The following is a 14,433-nucleotide window of genomic DNA, read 5'->3' as shown; positions in this document are numbered from 1 at the left end:
TTTAAGACTTGATACATTTCTGTTAATTCTCTGCCTTGTGATTGTGGACCAAGGTAAGCTCTCAGCTAGCTCACCAGCACCGTACCTTCCTGCCGGCTGCCGTGGTAGTGATGAGCTTCCATCCCCCTGGAACTGTAAGCCCCAAATAAACTCTTTCTTCTATAAATTGCCTTAGTCATCTTGTTTTATCAGAGCAACAGAAAAGTAACTAATGTGGGTTGTGGTGGCAGTGATGTATGCCTTGAATCCCAACACTCTCAAGGCAGAGGCAGTGAGTCTTTGTGAGTTTGAGGCCAGCCTGGTCTACAGAGCAACTTCTAGGACATACAGGGCTAAACAGAATTTCTGTCTTGAAAATAAACAAACAAAAAAGAAAAGAAAGTGAAAGAGAAAGAAAGAAAAATAACTAATGTATGCTTGTCATTCTTGCCAGATTGTCCAAGTTTGTGATTATCTATAAATATTTCCTGAATACCTCAGCCCCTTGTTCAATGAGATTTGAAAATTTTTGGTGGGTCATTTTAGGTGAGCGGTATCTCTGACTTTTCTCACTGGTCAAAGCAAAAATCTAGACGCTATTTTCTGCCATGTCCTCAAGCCAATGCCCAGTTAATTAACTGATCACTAAATTTCTGTTTATTCTGTCTCTTGAATTTATTGAGTCTATGCAATGTTCTCCATTCTTAATCCCGCTGGTATAGTTCTTAGTCATCACATCCCACCTTAGCTACCTTAATTACCTCCTAATTGTTCTCCACCTTCCAACATTGACCTTCTATCTCTTCTTTCTCAACATCCACACTCTGATGACTTTCTTTTTCTTTTTTTTTTATAAGATTTATTTATTTATTTTATGTATATGAGTACACCATTGCTCTCTCCAGACACACCAGAAGAGGGCATCAGATCCCATTACAAATGGCTGTGAGCCACCATGTGGTTGCTGGGAATTGAACTCAGGACCTCTGGAAGAGCAGTTGGTGCTCTTAACCACTCAGCCATCTCTCCAGCCCTCTGATGATTTTCTACTTAACGTTCAGAACTGACTATAGAAGGCTCAGCTTGATTTAACACTATTCTATCTCCTCTGTCATTTTTATGTACCGCCACACTTGCCTTAGTCTGTTTTCTGAGATTCCAACTAATACCACAGACAGGGTATTTACTGATATTTCTAGAATCTGGGATGTCCAAGATCAAGGTGAACATTTTGTGAGGTTCAACTTGATGTTAGGATTCTGTGGGGGTCTAAGATAGCACAGGGTCATCTCTATGGTAAGAAGAGGGAAGTGCATAAAAAAGACACAGACAAACTAGCTTTTATACTAGACCTGTTCTCCACACAACCCTATAATCCATTAAACCATGAACGAACAAATTCATCCATAAAAGCTGAACCTTCATGACTTCCAGGGGCCAGGGTGGGTGGGAGGGGTTGAGGCAGACTTCTTGGGTTCAGGCTGGCCTTGGTTATGGCCCTCTTGACTCACCGTGAGTTTGGGTGGCCATCTTTAGACTACAGCAATCTTCACACTACACCTGTACTCCTGCTACTTTGAGTAATTTTCTACTCTTCTGTGTGACCTCTATGTCATCCTGTTCTCACACTTAAACTTCACTTCCTGTGGGAGCCTTTCAAATCTCCTGGGCCAGAATAACCTGACACACACAGTGTCCCATGTCTTTTCCTTAAGACACCATAATTTTAATTATCTACGTGGTGTCTCTTCCCTCTTTTATTCTGTAAGCTGAATGAAAGCAGGAACTCTCTTTTGCTTTCTGGGTGTTAGCACCAAGGACAGTGTCTCATACCATACACCTATTTGCTGAGAGTGAGTGAGTGAGTGAGTGAGTGAGTGAGTGAGTGAATGAATGTCCTTCTAGGTAACACGTGCTCATTTCTCAAGGATCCAGGTCAGGTGCCATGTCTTCAGGTGGGATGCAGCGGAACCAGATTCTTTTTGGAATCTTTATGTCCTGCTTGGGATCCAACATGGTTTGTATATCCTAGGTGCTTGTCAGATTACAATGGATTCTTAGCCACAAGTCAGTAACTGTATAAGATGAGTGATGGGCATAGGAAGTTTTGTTACACTGCTCCATTTTTGTACATAAGTGCAAACGTCTATAACAAAAATTTAAAACATTCATATTTACCCAGGGACAAATGAAAAGTATATTCAAAGACACCTTTGGAGTGCTTGCTTTGAACAAGCCAGAGATTGATAAAGTGACCCTGCATTAAGATTGTGTGTGTGTGTGTGTGTGTGTGTGTGTGTGTACTTTTCCACTTCAGGGAAATTCTTTAGAAGATGAACATAAGATGAAATAACAAATTTAGATTTGGGCACTGTTAGACTTAGATGCATCTCCAATCAGTTTTTCAGTATGTTCAGAGCCCACCAAGCCCACAGCTCAGGGGACAATGCTTTTGGGGTTTCTGCCCCTCTTTGCCCTTGATGTCAGGGATCTGACCATTAAGACTTGCCTCATTGCCTACCCAGGGCCTGCAGTGAACAGGAAAATAGCCAAGTACATTTCTGTTTAATTTCCACTCAGTTCTCCACTTGGTCCTTTCCTAGAGTTAATTTCTACCCGGGAGTGCGGTGGGGGAAGGGTGTGGGGAGAGGCGGGGGAGGGGGGGCGCGCTGTGTCATAGCTTTATATTCAGAGGCATGGGTAGAGTGTTAAGAAATATCTCAGTTCTGGTTTAGTTTAACCACTTACTCTGTTACTGAGGGCAAGTCATGTTACCCTTCAGAATGTCAGCACCTGCCTCTCAAATCCGAGAACAACAATTGTGGGAATTGCACAGCGCTGGTTTGAGGATGAATGCAAGCAAATGGTTGAACATAGAGCCTGGTACAGAGTAAGCGGTCAATAAATACGCGCTATTATTATCCACAGGACGTCAGGGAGTGCTACCACAAGAGCCAGAGAGCAGCCGGCTGCCAGCCTCTTGAGGCGCAGCCACGGTCCCAGCACCCGTGTCTCTCTCCACCCCCCCTCCTTCCCCCCTCCCTAGCGGATCAGACTCCGTGCTCTAGGCGCGTCTCACGGCGTCGGTGCAGACCGACGCGGAGGTGAGTCCACGGTGGCATGGAAGGGGAGAGCTGGGCAGGGTCCTGGGAGATGGGTGCAGCCGTGCGGGGATAGACAGGAGGCCTGGGCCGCAGGGCTCGCTAGGGTCAAGGGTCTGCAGGGTGCGGCTAGGGCAGCTGCAGCCAGTGTGGCTCGCACTAGCTCGCGCGCCCCGCCCCGGCCAAGATGGCGCCCCTCCCCCTCCCGTGCGCGGCTCCGCCGCTCGGGGCGCGGCCCCGCGGCCTGCGCGCTCCTGGGCGGGGGATGTTGTGATGGAGAAGCTGCGGTGTTGCGGGAGCCTTGCAGCTTGAGCTACCTTCGCCACCTGGGCCTGGGGCCTCGCCGCGCAGGTAGGTGCTGCTCCGGCTCCAGCCCAGCTCCGGGAGCAGGATCCCCAGCCTCAGCAGCCCTTAACCCTTGCAGCCTCTTCTCAGAAGTCCAGGTCTCCAAGCCAGGCCTGATTACCTCCCACCCAACTCCCTTCGCCGCCTTCCTACCGCGGGCCTGCAAAATCACCCTCCGCAGGATCACTTTGGTCCTAACACCGACCGCTCCCCATAGCTTTCCTTCTTGATCCTCCAGGATGCCCGGCGGGGTCGGGGAGGGGGGATGAGGGGGGTGGGGGGGAGGAAGGAGAGCGAGGGGCGATAGAAGAGTGGGGGAGGGGACGTCTAATGCTGGGAAGGGGACTTGGATCCGGGTAGGAGCCAGGCCGCGCGATTCCAGACTAGAGCCCCAGGCTTGGGATCTGTCAGTCTGCATTCTGTTGTCCTCAGCGACCGAGGGGTGTGCCCTGGGACCGGCGGGGTTCCCATCTCAGCCTGACACAGAGGCCTAGCAGCGACTAGAGTGCTCCTTAGGAGCAGTTTTCCCTCTCCAATTCAGATGTTATTTCCAGCCTCTTCTGAGTTCTGTTTGTAGGTTGCATTCTGAGCCCCTAATTTCCCATTCATTTTAAAAATCCACTCCATTCTGTCTCAGACATCCACCGAAGCTTCTGAGCAAGGTCACTGGAGCCCTTCTTGTAACTCCAATGGACACTTGGCGGCTGTGAGCCCATTACCACTGAGTATGTGTCAGTCTCCTTAAAGCATTTTCCTGGTTTCCCTCCTAGGCACTGTCTATTGCTTTTAAGTCTTCGTGTTCTCTTGTCTCGTCTCTGCATATGTGATGCTATTCTGGCCTGAGCTGCGTTCTTTCACTCTGACCTTTTCCCTTGACCATTTATTTCTTCCATGTCTAACTCTTTAAATTTCATATATAAGCTGCTGAGTCCCAAATTTATTTATCTGGCCCAAACCACTGCTGAAATGCAAACTCATATATACCCAACTGTCCTCTGACATCCTTTTGAACAGTTCAACAGGAATTCCAAACCTACAGATTTCAAGGTGAATTAATTAACATTTCTTGTTCCCCTCATACCTCACTTACATGTCTGTTGTTTCTTCAGCCTCTCTCGATGACATCTGTCCATTCAGTTCAGGTTATGGTCACAGTGATATGGGTTCTGAGCAACATTCACCCTCACCTCTCGACATCAGATCTCACCAAGCTCTGTCATGCCCGCTACTTCAATATTTCTCAGGTCTGCTAATGTCACTGGAGCCCATTTGCTGTCACACTTAGTGGAGACAGCCCCCCTGACTGCTCTTGTTTATTCCCTCTTAGTTACACAGCACTCATAAATGGTCGTTTTAAAAATGCATCCAATCATTTATTCATTCAACAAATAGGATTTGAGCACCTAATATTTACAAGGCACTGCAAGAGGTACTAAAGATGTCATAAAAAACAGAATAGACTGAGTTCTCGTCCACAGAGAAGCGATGTCTTTGCAGGAAGTCAAATAAGAATGACATTGTAAAGATAGTCAGCATTATGAAGGAAGATGCATGGTGCGCTGAGAGATCCGAAGAACAGAATCTAGGCTGTCAGGGTGGCTAAGCAACAAGGGGCCAAGGGAAGATGCTCTCAGGAGCGTTCAGCATGAACTAGAATGTAAAGGGAGAGTTGGGAAAATGAGGCTCAGACCATGCTTATGCCTTCCAGGAATCAAAGAAAGCAGCTTAGGCTGGGCAGGTCAATGACAAGAGTTGGGGCCAGAGGGTAGGAGGGCCATGGTCGGGATAACAGGGCAGTTTAGGCAATGCTACGGATTTTGACCATAAGATCATTGGCTTTGGTGCAGATTATGGGTGTTAGTTGTTAGGTACAGGGTGGATAAGTCCAGAATATTTTCTCAGAATGTGATCGTTGTCTAGGAGTGGACAGCAAGGGCCGCACATGTATCTCTAGGATCATACAACAGAAGGACACAGAACAGGTGCACTGTATCCCGTGGTCCCGGATCCTGAAAGAGAATGAGATAGGACGGTAGGAATGAGAAACATGAACGCATGTATTAGTTTGAGAGGCTTCTGGGACAGCTAGATGGAGTTGTTGGGTAGGGAGTTGAAAGTTCATGTCTGGAGTTCCGATGAGGGAACTTCAAGTTTGGAAATCATCGTTGTATAGATCGTAACTGGGTCTGTGGGCATGAATGAATACTTCTACCGAACACAGGCCAAGGAAGAGAAAAGGATATAAGTCAACTCTGTGAGAAACCCAGCCTCTAATGGCTGGGAGGAAGATGAGCCAGCAAGGAAGTCTTAACAAGCAGGCAAACAAAATAAAACCCCAAACAAACCGGCAGCCAGATTCATGGAAAGAAATCCAGGAATGTAGATCATGGAAGCTATGAATGCACACTGGATGAGGGGCTCCTGAGGCTAAATTCTGCTGAAAGTACACATGCTGGCCAGACATCTATTGGGTTAAATGCCAGGGGGGCCATCTGGACCTTGGTAGATGCTGTTACCAAGTCTTACTGAGAATGGAAGCAGAGTTTAAAAAGCCAAAAGGGAAGAGAGGAAATGGCTGTAGTGAGTGTGGAGAGAAAGAGGCCCTGAGGAGCTTAAGGGAAGGTCAGGCCAAGAAACACTTTGCTCTTACATCTAAATAGTAGGCAAAGCACTTGGTTTTAGAGAAAAAGAGAAAGAACAGATTTATCCCATTTGGGTGTTTGAGGATGTTCCCCAATTAGTGACTTCCCTTTCTTCCAGGGATTGGAAAGGAAATTGAGAGACTGGGAGAACTGAGGGGTGGTCCAGGAGATTGATGTGCAAGCAGGCTTCGTTCCTAGAGCTGCAGAAAGCCAAGGGTCTAGTCATGTGGTATTCTTTCTCTATCACAGTAACTGATTTATTCCACCAATGAAAAGTGCTTTTTGGTGGGCAGGTGTGATGATGTCAGCAGACGAAGGTGCTTAGTATCAAACCCGACGACCTGAGTTCAGTCTTCAGGGCCCACATGGTGGAGGGAGAGAACAGACTCTCTTAAGTTGTTCTCACACTTGTGCTATAGTAAAGGTGTGCCCCCCCCACAAAATAATAAATGTAAATAAAAAATAAATGTAAATAAAATATAAATAAAAAAAAGAAGAAAGTAATTATAGATACTAGGAATTGTCCTAGAGATTGGCTTCCTACTATACAGTAAGGAGTTGTGCAGGTCCTCCAGGGGAGGAACCATTTTCTATTGTTGATACCCTTGACCATGTTTAGTGCAGTGCCTGGCATCTTGTAGGCTGTCAGGTTGGAATACTCCTGGCGTTGGACAGGACTCAGCTCATTGACCTATGGTGTGATGTTAGCCTTTTCAGGCTTTCTGGGTTCCTCCTTAGTCTCTACCCAAGGCCCAGCTTAGCTTCCTGCTGTACATTTATCTTTGTGGAGGAGAGATAAATGTGCTACACATTTATCTTTGTGTAGGTATACAGGAGCCACAGTGAAGATATAAAGGTATGGAGGTCAAAAGACAATTTATGGAGTTCATTTTCGCCTTCCGCAGTGTGGTTTCTGAGGATTGAGCTCAGTTATCTGGCTTTTTGGCAAGATCACTCATGCCATGAACCATGTTGGCCCCTTTTTATCCTCTGAGATGCCCCAAGTATGGATAACCCCAGTGAGAGAGGAGAGATTGGATTATACTTTTTTGAAGAAACTAGGTACCTGGTTATCTTTTTGGCTTCAAAAAGTCAGGGTGGTGGCCACATTGCCTCAGGCTAGACAGCTATGTCTCAGCACTTACAACAGACTTACCCAATCTAATTTAAAATTGCCTTCTTCTCTGGTGTCCTGATGGTCAGGGCTGCCCTAAAGTCAACTTGGCTTTTCACGCACCCAGTGACACAGAACCTGTGTTCTCTTCAGGTACATTTCCTAGTGTTATGAAAGCCAGTCCCAGCCTGACTTAGAAACATGGCTTTTCTTCACCATTGCCTCAGAGAGTTCATCATTCCTGATATCCTGTGAGCTGCCCAGAGGCATGGAGTCTCTGTGAGATGCTGCCATTGAACAGTCAGTGAGCCAGGACTTCAGTTTTCATTCTTTTTCTCCCTCTTTTCACAGACCGGAGCCTTACCTGGCCAGGCTCTGTCCCATCTTCCCGGTCAGGCCCCCTTCATCATTCTCTAGCTCCTTCCTTAAGACCACCTTCGTCCACTCTAGCCTGAGGTGACAGTACAAGCTTTCTGGGTATCTGTTCCCAGCCAGTGCCAAGCCCCCAGGTACCTAGTTCTCCAGTGTCTGCCTCCATCATTCATCCTATCCTTCTTTACAGTGGCCACTCTGGCAGACACACAACATGTTCCCCTTTATGACGATATGGTAATACTGAGTCAGACAGAGTTTCATATCTTCTGATAGCATGTGACGCTGGGTGTTATGGAGCACAGAAAAGGGAATGGTCAGTGGAAGGTAAGGAAAGTCCAGGGAAGGTTGCTTAGGAGCCCTGACAGCTGAGGGAAGGTTTGAAATACAAGGAGGGGTGGATTCCAGGCTGAGGGAACAATGTAAACAAAGACTCGGGCTTTGTTTGATGTGTTCCAGAACCTCCCATACTTCATGTGGCTGAGTATAAGGTGTGAGGGGGAGGGAGGGATGGCTTGAGAGGTGCTAGGTAGGGTTTGGCTGCAGTGGCCTCTCAGGTATCCTGTAAACTGAGCTCAACCCTTATCCTAAAGGCAGTGGTGAGCCCTTTAATTTTGTCAAGCAGGGAGTGACACAATCTGGTTTCCATTTTTGGAAAATCACTGTGGTTCTGGGTGGAGACCGAACTGCCTATTTTTTTCTCCTTCGTTTATTCCAGTGACCATGAGTTTCCTCACAGCCCAGGTGGAACCACCCTGATCAGATCAGCAGTTAGTTAAACATGAAGGTGAAGCTGACACACGGACAGAAACCTTATTTCATTTATTTTATACAAGTAATTCAGAGCATTGTACTAGATTCCCAGGTGCTAGAAATGGTAAAAATGCAGATAGTGGCTTCTGTCTCAGGATCCCTGGCTAAGCCTGAAGAAATGGGAGAGAGCCTTGCTTGGACACCCTATAACATTTGCACTTATTCTGCATTGGGGCACACACACTGAGGCAGTGGAGAGCCAGAGTCAGACACCTCGGCTAGAGAATAAGGGGGGTGTGCATTGAGTAAGATGTTAAAGGGAAGAGCTGCACAGTGGGGGTCAGAAAATAAGACCTGCAACTGTTGGGTTGTTGGGGACTTGTGTGCAGAGGAAGGGTTCAGTAGAAAGAGGGAACTTTGAGGGAAACCATTGGGAAGGAGAGTGACAACAGGGCTTGACTGAGGGAGGGATTGCTGTGAGAGTTGAGAGTGAGTGGGAGGTGGATGGTGGGGGAAGAACTAGCGTTGGGGGGTTCCAAGGAGAGCAGGGTTCATAGAGTTCCAGAACAGGCAGGGACAGAGAAAAGGACAGATTGGCCTTGAGGGAAGGTCTGGGGAGGGGGTCCCTTGAGGGAGGATAGGTCATACTCAGCCTGTTGGGAACTGGTGAGGAAGACTACTGAGAAATGGATGATATTGTTAACCAAGGGGTCCCCTTCCACATGTAGACTGGGAAGAGTGTGTTTGAGGTACCAAGAGCTACTGCTGAGACAGACAGATCCAAAGCATGAAATGAAGTGTTTTCTGAGAAGAGTCTAAAATGGAGTCTGGGGAGATGTGAGGGTAGGTTTGTACACTTACTCAATGAATGGTAATTTCTGGGCTCCCGCTTCTTGCTCTGTGCCAGGACATTGCTAGAGGCTGGGAGTATTTTATTGAAAATAATAACAATAATAATGCAGGATTTTCACCAACATAGAACTTAGCCAGGAGTAGATCAGTAAACAAATACAAAGGCTAACTTAGCATGGTAGATGATGGTCCATGCCTGGGAAGAATGGGTTACTGAGTTGGGGAAAGGTAGCCTACAGTTTAAAAGTGGATGTGTAGAGAAAGTCTTCCTCATAGTGATCCTTGGACAATGACCTGAAAGGCTAGAGGCTCCTGAGGTGACCATGCCATAACCAGGTGACCAGCCCTTGACCAGGGCTGGCAGGGGAGACTGGTACCCTAGGTGAGATATTTTACAGACACTGTCTATAGTCAGGAGAGTCAAGAGCTGGAGCTGAAGGCCCTTCCTCTGTGACCTGCTGTCTTTCATGATGTCTGCTGACAGGACACATCCATCATTCCTGTCTGACTAGTCCCCAGTGTAGAGTGGGCTTAGAGATAACTGTATTAGTGACTTATAATGAAGGGAACACAGCCCACGGGGCTGGCAACGATGAGGCTCCAGATAGCACTGTGGCAGTCGGTGTTTAGTATCCAAAACACTGAAGTCTGTGCTGTGCTGTCTGTGTCCCTGGCACAGTGAGCCCCAGTTGGTCAAGTGGGGCGTGGGGATGCACAGAGAGCCATTGTGCAGACATCCTGCTTTTGGTAGTAAAGAGAAAGCAGGCACCACTGGGCTACTCAGAACACAAGGGAAAGGCTGGGTTGCAGAGCTGGGCCTGGCTTGTGGTGGGGGTGGGGCTGTAGGGACAGGTGGGAATGTAGTTCATGGCACATGGATTGGTGTTTGCTTGCTTACTGAGTTACAAGAAGATGAGGGACAGGACCTAAGTCTGGGGCAGCAACAGGAACACTCAACATGGTCTCTCCTCCCTGTCTCACAGGATCTACCAAGGCCATGTCTGTTCCATCATCCCTGAGCCAGTCGGCCATTAACGCTAACAGCCACGGAGGCCCTGCACTCAGCTTCCCCTTACCCCTGCACGCTGCCCATAACCAGCTGCTCAACGCCAAGCTGCAAGCCACAGCTGTGGTACCCAAGGACCTTCGAAGTGCTATGGGAGAGGGTAGTGTGCCTGAACCAGGCCCTGCCAATGCCAAGTGGTTAAAGGAAGGCCAGAACCAGCTTCGGAGGGCTGCCACAGCCCACCGAGACCAGAACCGAAATGTGACCTTGACCTTGGCAGAGGAGGCCAGCCAGGAGGCTGAGACAGCACCTTTGGGTTCCAAAGGCTTAATGCATCTATACTCTGAGCTGGAGCTCTCAGCCCACAATGCAGCCAACCGAGGGCTTCATGGATCCACCTTGATCATCAACACCCAGGAACAGGGACCAGATGAAGGAGAGGAGAAGGCAGCAGGCGAGGCTGAGGAGGATGATGAAGACGAAGAGGAAGAGGAGGAGGAGGAGGACTTGTCTTCTCCTCCAGGGCTACCTGAGCCTCTGGAGAATGTGGAAGTCCCCTCTGGGCCCCAGGCCCTCACAGACGGCCCCCGGGAACATAGCAAGAGTGCTAGCCTCCTATTTGGCATGCGAAACAGTGCAGCCAGTGACGAGGACTCAAGCTGGGCCACCTTATCACAGGGCAGCCCCTCCTATGGCTCCCCGGAGGACACAGGTACCTTGTGCAGCTAGATGTGGCAATATGGGAGGGCATGGGGTCAGAAGTCTGGCTTCTCCATGCAGAGGCCAAGGCCAGCCTGAGCATGAGCTTCAGGGCCTATATCCTCAGTCCAAGATTCTCTCAGTCAGAGGGTGCTTGGACAGTTTGATACATCCATGTCCATCATGCATGCCATGAAGGCTGACTCTATTCATCATGTGTGCTGCCATGGTTGATGTGTAGCGTCACTGGTTTATTGAGTGCTTACTGAGAAACTGACCCTCTGCTAAGCATTGTGGCATTCAGTAATTAGAGCAATGTCTCTTAGAAAGACATACTCTTTCTAAGGCCAAATTACAAATGATGAGAAAGAGGCCCAGGCAAGTTTAGTGGCTTCCTGAGGGTCACAGACAGTCCCAGCTCATGATCAACTAAGATCTGAGCCTAGACCTGCGTGAGTGCTGAGCCCTGTGTTACACAGTCACCAGTGCACATGGCACATGCCCTAGGGTGCATAACATGGCCTCTTTTAGCAGTCACATCTATGACCAGAGGGAGCATCCAGCATCTTCCCAAAGATGTCTGTCTGCAAAGTGTGGGGGTTGGTTTCTACTTATGAGCCACATGCCGCATGCAGAGTGCCATGCCGGCCATTGCAAGGATGCCATGTTGCTGGGAATGAGATGCTGGCTAAAAGTTAGGGGACAAAGGAAGTACACTGATGCTTCCTCTTGGGGAGATACTAGAGAACAAAGAGTGATCAACTGATCACTCAATGTGACCTGTTTAATAAAGTTGAAGTTCTGAATTTGGTAATGTTATAGAGAGTAAAGATTTCTCTATTGTAGCTACAGCTACAGCCCAGAAGATCTGAGGGTGGGATATAAGAAAAGCTGCAGTTGAGGGGTGATGTAAGTTAATGCTAGATCATGTGCTTAGCATGCATGACCCGGGTTCTGCGCCTGGAAAAGAGATGGGAGGCAGAGACAAGGACTTTCACTTCTAAGGTACTAATAGTACCTAAACCCTACAAATGGTTCCTGGTAGGGGACATACATTTCAGATACCTGAGAGCTCCACCCATCTCTTTGTTGAAAAGCCTAACTGAATGTTTTCAAGCACATACAGAAGTGGAGACAACACAGTAATGAGCCTGACTTATTCATCACTCAGTTTTGGTAATCATCAATGCATAGTGATCTCGGTGGGTCAATGTCTTATCTACTTCTGAACCCCATCTAGGATATATATACACATATATTATACATATATTTTTTATATATTATATATTTTTTCTCTGTGTAACCTAGATGGACCCTACACTTGCCTTGTCTCTACCAAACTGTCTTAGGGCTGGCTATAGGCATGAGCCACTGTGCCCACATACCCAGCCTTGTTTTGCTTATATTTATCTGCATGTTTCTGAAAGGAAAAAAAGAAAAACCTCATAGAAACAAAAATTGTGATTCCTTCCTATCATCAGATGTCCACTTAATGTTAACATTCTCCCCATTGTGTGGTAAATGTCCCACTTAGCCTTTTGAAAAGAGGAGAACTATATGGATTGATATCCAGATGAGCCACAATGGTTATGCTTTTGTTTCATTTTGTTTGAAATGCATGCTCATGCATGGGCAGATTAGAGGATGACTTTCAGGAGCTGATTCTCTGCTTCTAACATGTGGGTTCAGGAGACCAAACTCAGGTCACTAGACTTGGCAGCAAGCACCTTTACCTGAAGAGCTCTCTTGCTGACCCCTTCCTTCCTCCCCTCCCCTCCTCTCCCCTCCCTTCCCTCCCTCCCTTGCCCTCCCTTGCCCTCCCTTCCCTCCCTCCTTTCTCTCTCTCTCTCTCTCCCTCCCTCCCTCCCTCCCTCTCTCTCTCTCTCTCTCTCTCTCTTTCTTTCTTTCTCCCTTTCTTTCAATTTGGTTATGAAATCTTGTCATTTTGGCTAACCTAGATCTCACAATGCACTATGTTGACCAAGTTGACTTCAAACTGGTCCCTTGCCTCTCTCTTTTGAGTGCTGGGATTATAGGCATGAGCCATAACACCTGGCTTTAAATTTTTTTAAATGTATATAAGTTCTCCCTTTATTTTTCTATTGATTGTGCGCACACACATTTCTGTCCTGAGTTTTCTATGATGTGAATTTTTAAGCCTTTCTCCTTAAGTGTTTTTGAATATATTCCTCTTCTGGATTTCTTGTAATAGATAATTAGATAAATGTAGTAGATAATTCTAGAGCCTTTACCAGATTCAGGTTTGAGTGGCATTTGTTTTGTTTCTTTGAGGACACCTCATAGGTGGTACCTTACCAACGGTAATTATTTCTCTTTGTGTTATGTTAGTGGCTTTTGATGGCCAATGTCCCCATCCTTTGTAAAGGGAACATCTTCTGTTTTACTCAGTCTGGTTCTTTATTAGATTGAGTTTGGAGAAAAAAAAGTACAAACTGAAAGTTGGATTCTGATGTAAACTATCTCAGTTTCTGGATGCTAGCACTCAGCAACTAATTTCTGTCTTTTCAAGAGCGCTGTGCAGGACATATGTGTATCTTAGAGCCTTGTAGCACTGGAGGTTACAGCTTGCAATCCTGGACAGGGGCTCACTGGCCAAACAGAGGCTTGGTTGCTTAGTGGCTCCTGAAGTCATCGCTGGTAGCTATGTTCTGGTCCTTTGAGGTGGGATGGTAGCAGAACAGAAGAACTAAGGGTGTGCTGGGTATGGCCAGTGATCTCAGGGAGGCCATGGGAGGGGTGAGAGGAGACTCAGCACAGTAGTCCTGGTGGATTTTAGGAGTTGTTGGATTCAGGCGTTAGGCCAGCCCCAAGGGGAGGAAGGTTCTTGGCTGTGTTGCTTCTGCCATGAGAACTGCAGGTGGTGGGTTTCTGCTCAGTAGAAACGGGGTAGGATGGAACAGAAGTTGGTTTTCTCCCCATTTTAGGATTGCCACGAAGCAGTTGTTGACTGAATGAACTGTGTGAATCGAGTGAATTTTGTGAATGAATGATGAATGAATGAACGTCATTACCTATGTTGGAGTTACACTCTGAGCAAGGCCTTGTCCTGGACGCTGAGAATGTGTAAGAAAGGACAAAGATGTTCTTACCCTCTCGGTACTCACAGTGGGGAAACAGAAATAGACTCACAATCAGTGATGATAACTGGGTTGGTAGAGGATCATCAGGAGGGTGCCCTGCCTGCCTGAGGGAGTCTGGAGGAGAGGGTCGGTCATGAGAGTTCCCTTTGTGCTTGTCTGAAGGTGGAGGGAACCCAATCTGGGGAATTGTCAGAGGCAAGGCTGAGAGGCAGAAAGCTAGGGGCTCTTAGCAGCACATAAAACCTGTGGAGGGGTCTGGATTTTGTCCTGAAGGTAATGAGAAAGCAGTTAAGAGTATTAAGCTGGAGAGTAACCTGATTACTTTGGCGTCTCCTAAGAATCATTCAGGCTACAGTGTGCAGCCCGTAGTGGAGACAGAAGGAAATCAGTTGAGAGGCTTCTGCCGTAATCCAGATTAAAGCATGCTGGTCGTCTGGTCTGTAGTAATGATGTGCGGGGGGGGGGGGGG

The 14,433-nt window shown here is 47.4% G+C and overlaps 1 protein-coding gene across 4 annotated transcripts in view; it reads left to right on the top strand.

Moving 5' to 3' along the window:
- Nucleotides 1–2,917: 2,917 nt before the first annotated feature.
- Apbb1 (amyloid beta precursor protein binding family B member 1) overlaps nt 2,918–14,433 on the top strand; it is a 23,106-nt gene continuing 11,590 nt past the window's right edge. For 2 of the 4 annotated variants that reach the window (XM_029479815.1, XM_021168930.1), the window contains exons 1-2: nt 3,081–3,431; nt 10,142–10,876. In XM_029479815.1, the coding sequence (XP_029335675.1) occupies nt 10,156–10,876 (721 nt within the window). In that variant the 5' untranslated portion in view covers nt 3,081–3,431; nt 10,142–10,155. Of the gene's footprint in view, nt 3,432–10,141; nt 10,877–14,433 lie in introns of all 4 variants that reach the window. The other 2 variants (XM_021168926.2, XM_029479816.1) reach the window with 2 other exon arrangements.

This window comes from Mus caroli, chromosome 7, assembly GCF_900094665.2.
Source record: "Mus caroli chromosome 7, CAROLI_EIJ_v1.1, whole genome shotgun sequence".
Taxonomy (NCBI): domain Eukaryota; kingdom Metazoa; phylum Chordata; class Mammalia; order Rodentia; family Muridae; genus Mus; species Mus caroli.
Note: the sequence above shows the minus strand (reverse complement) of the source record. Positions and strands in the feature narration are given on the sequence as shown.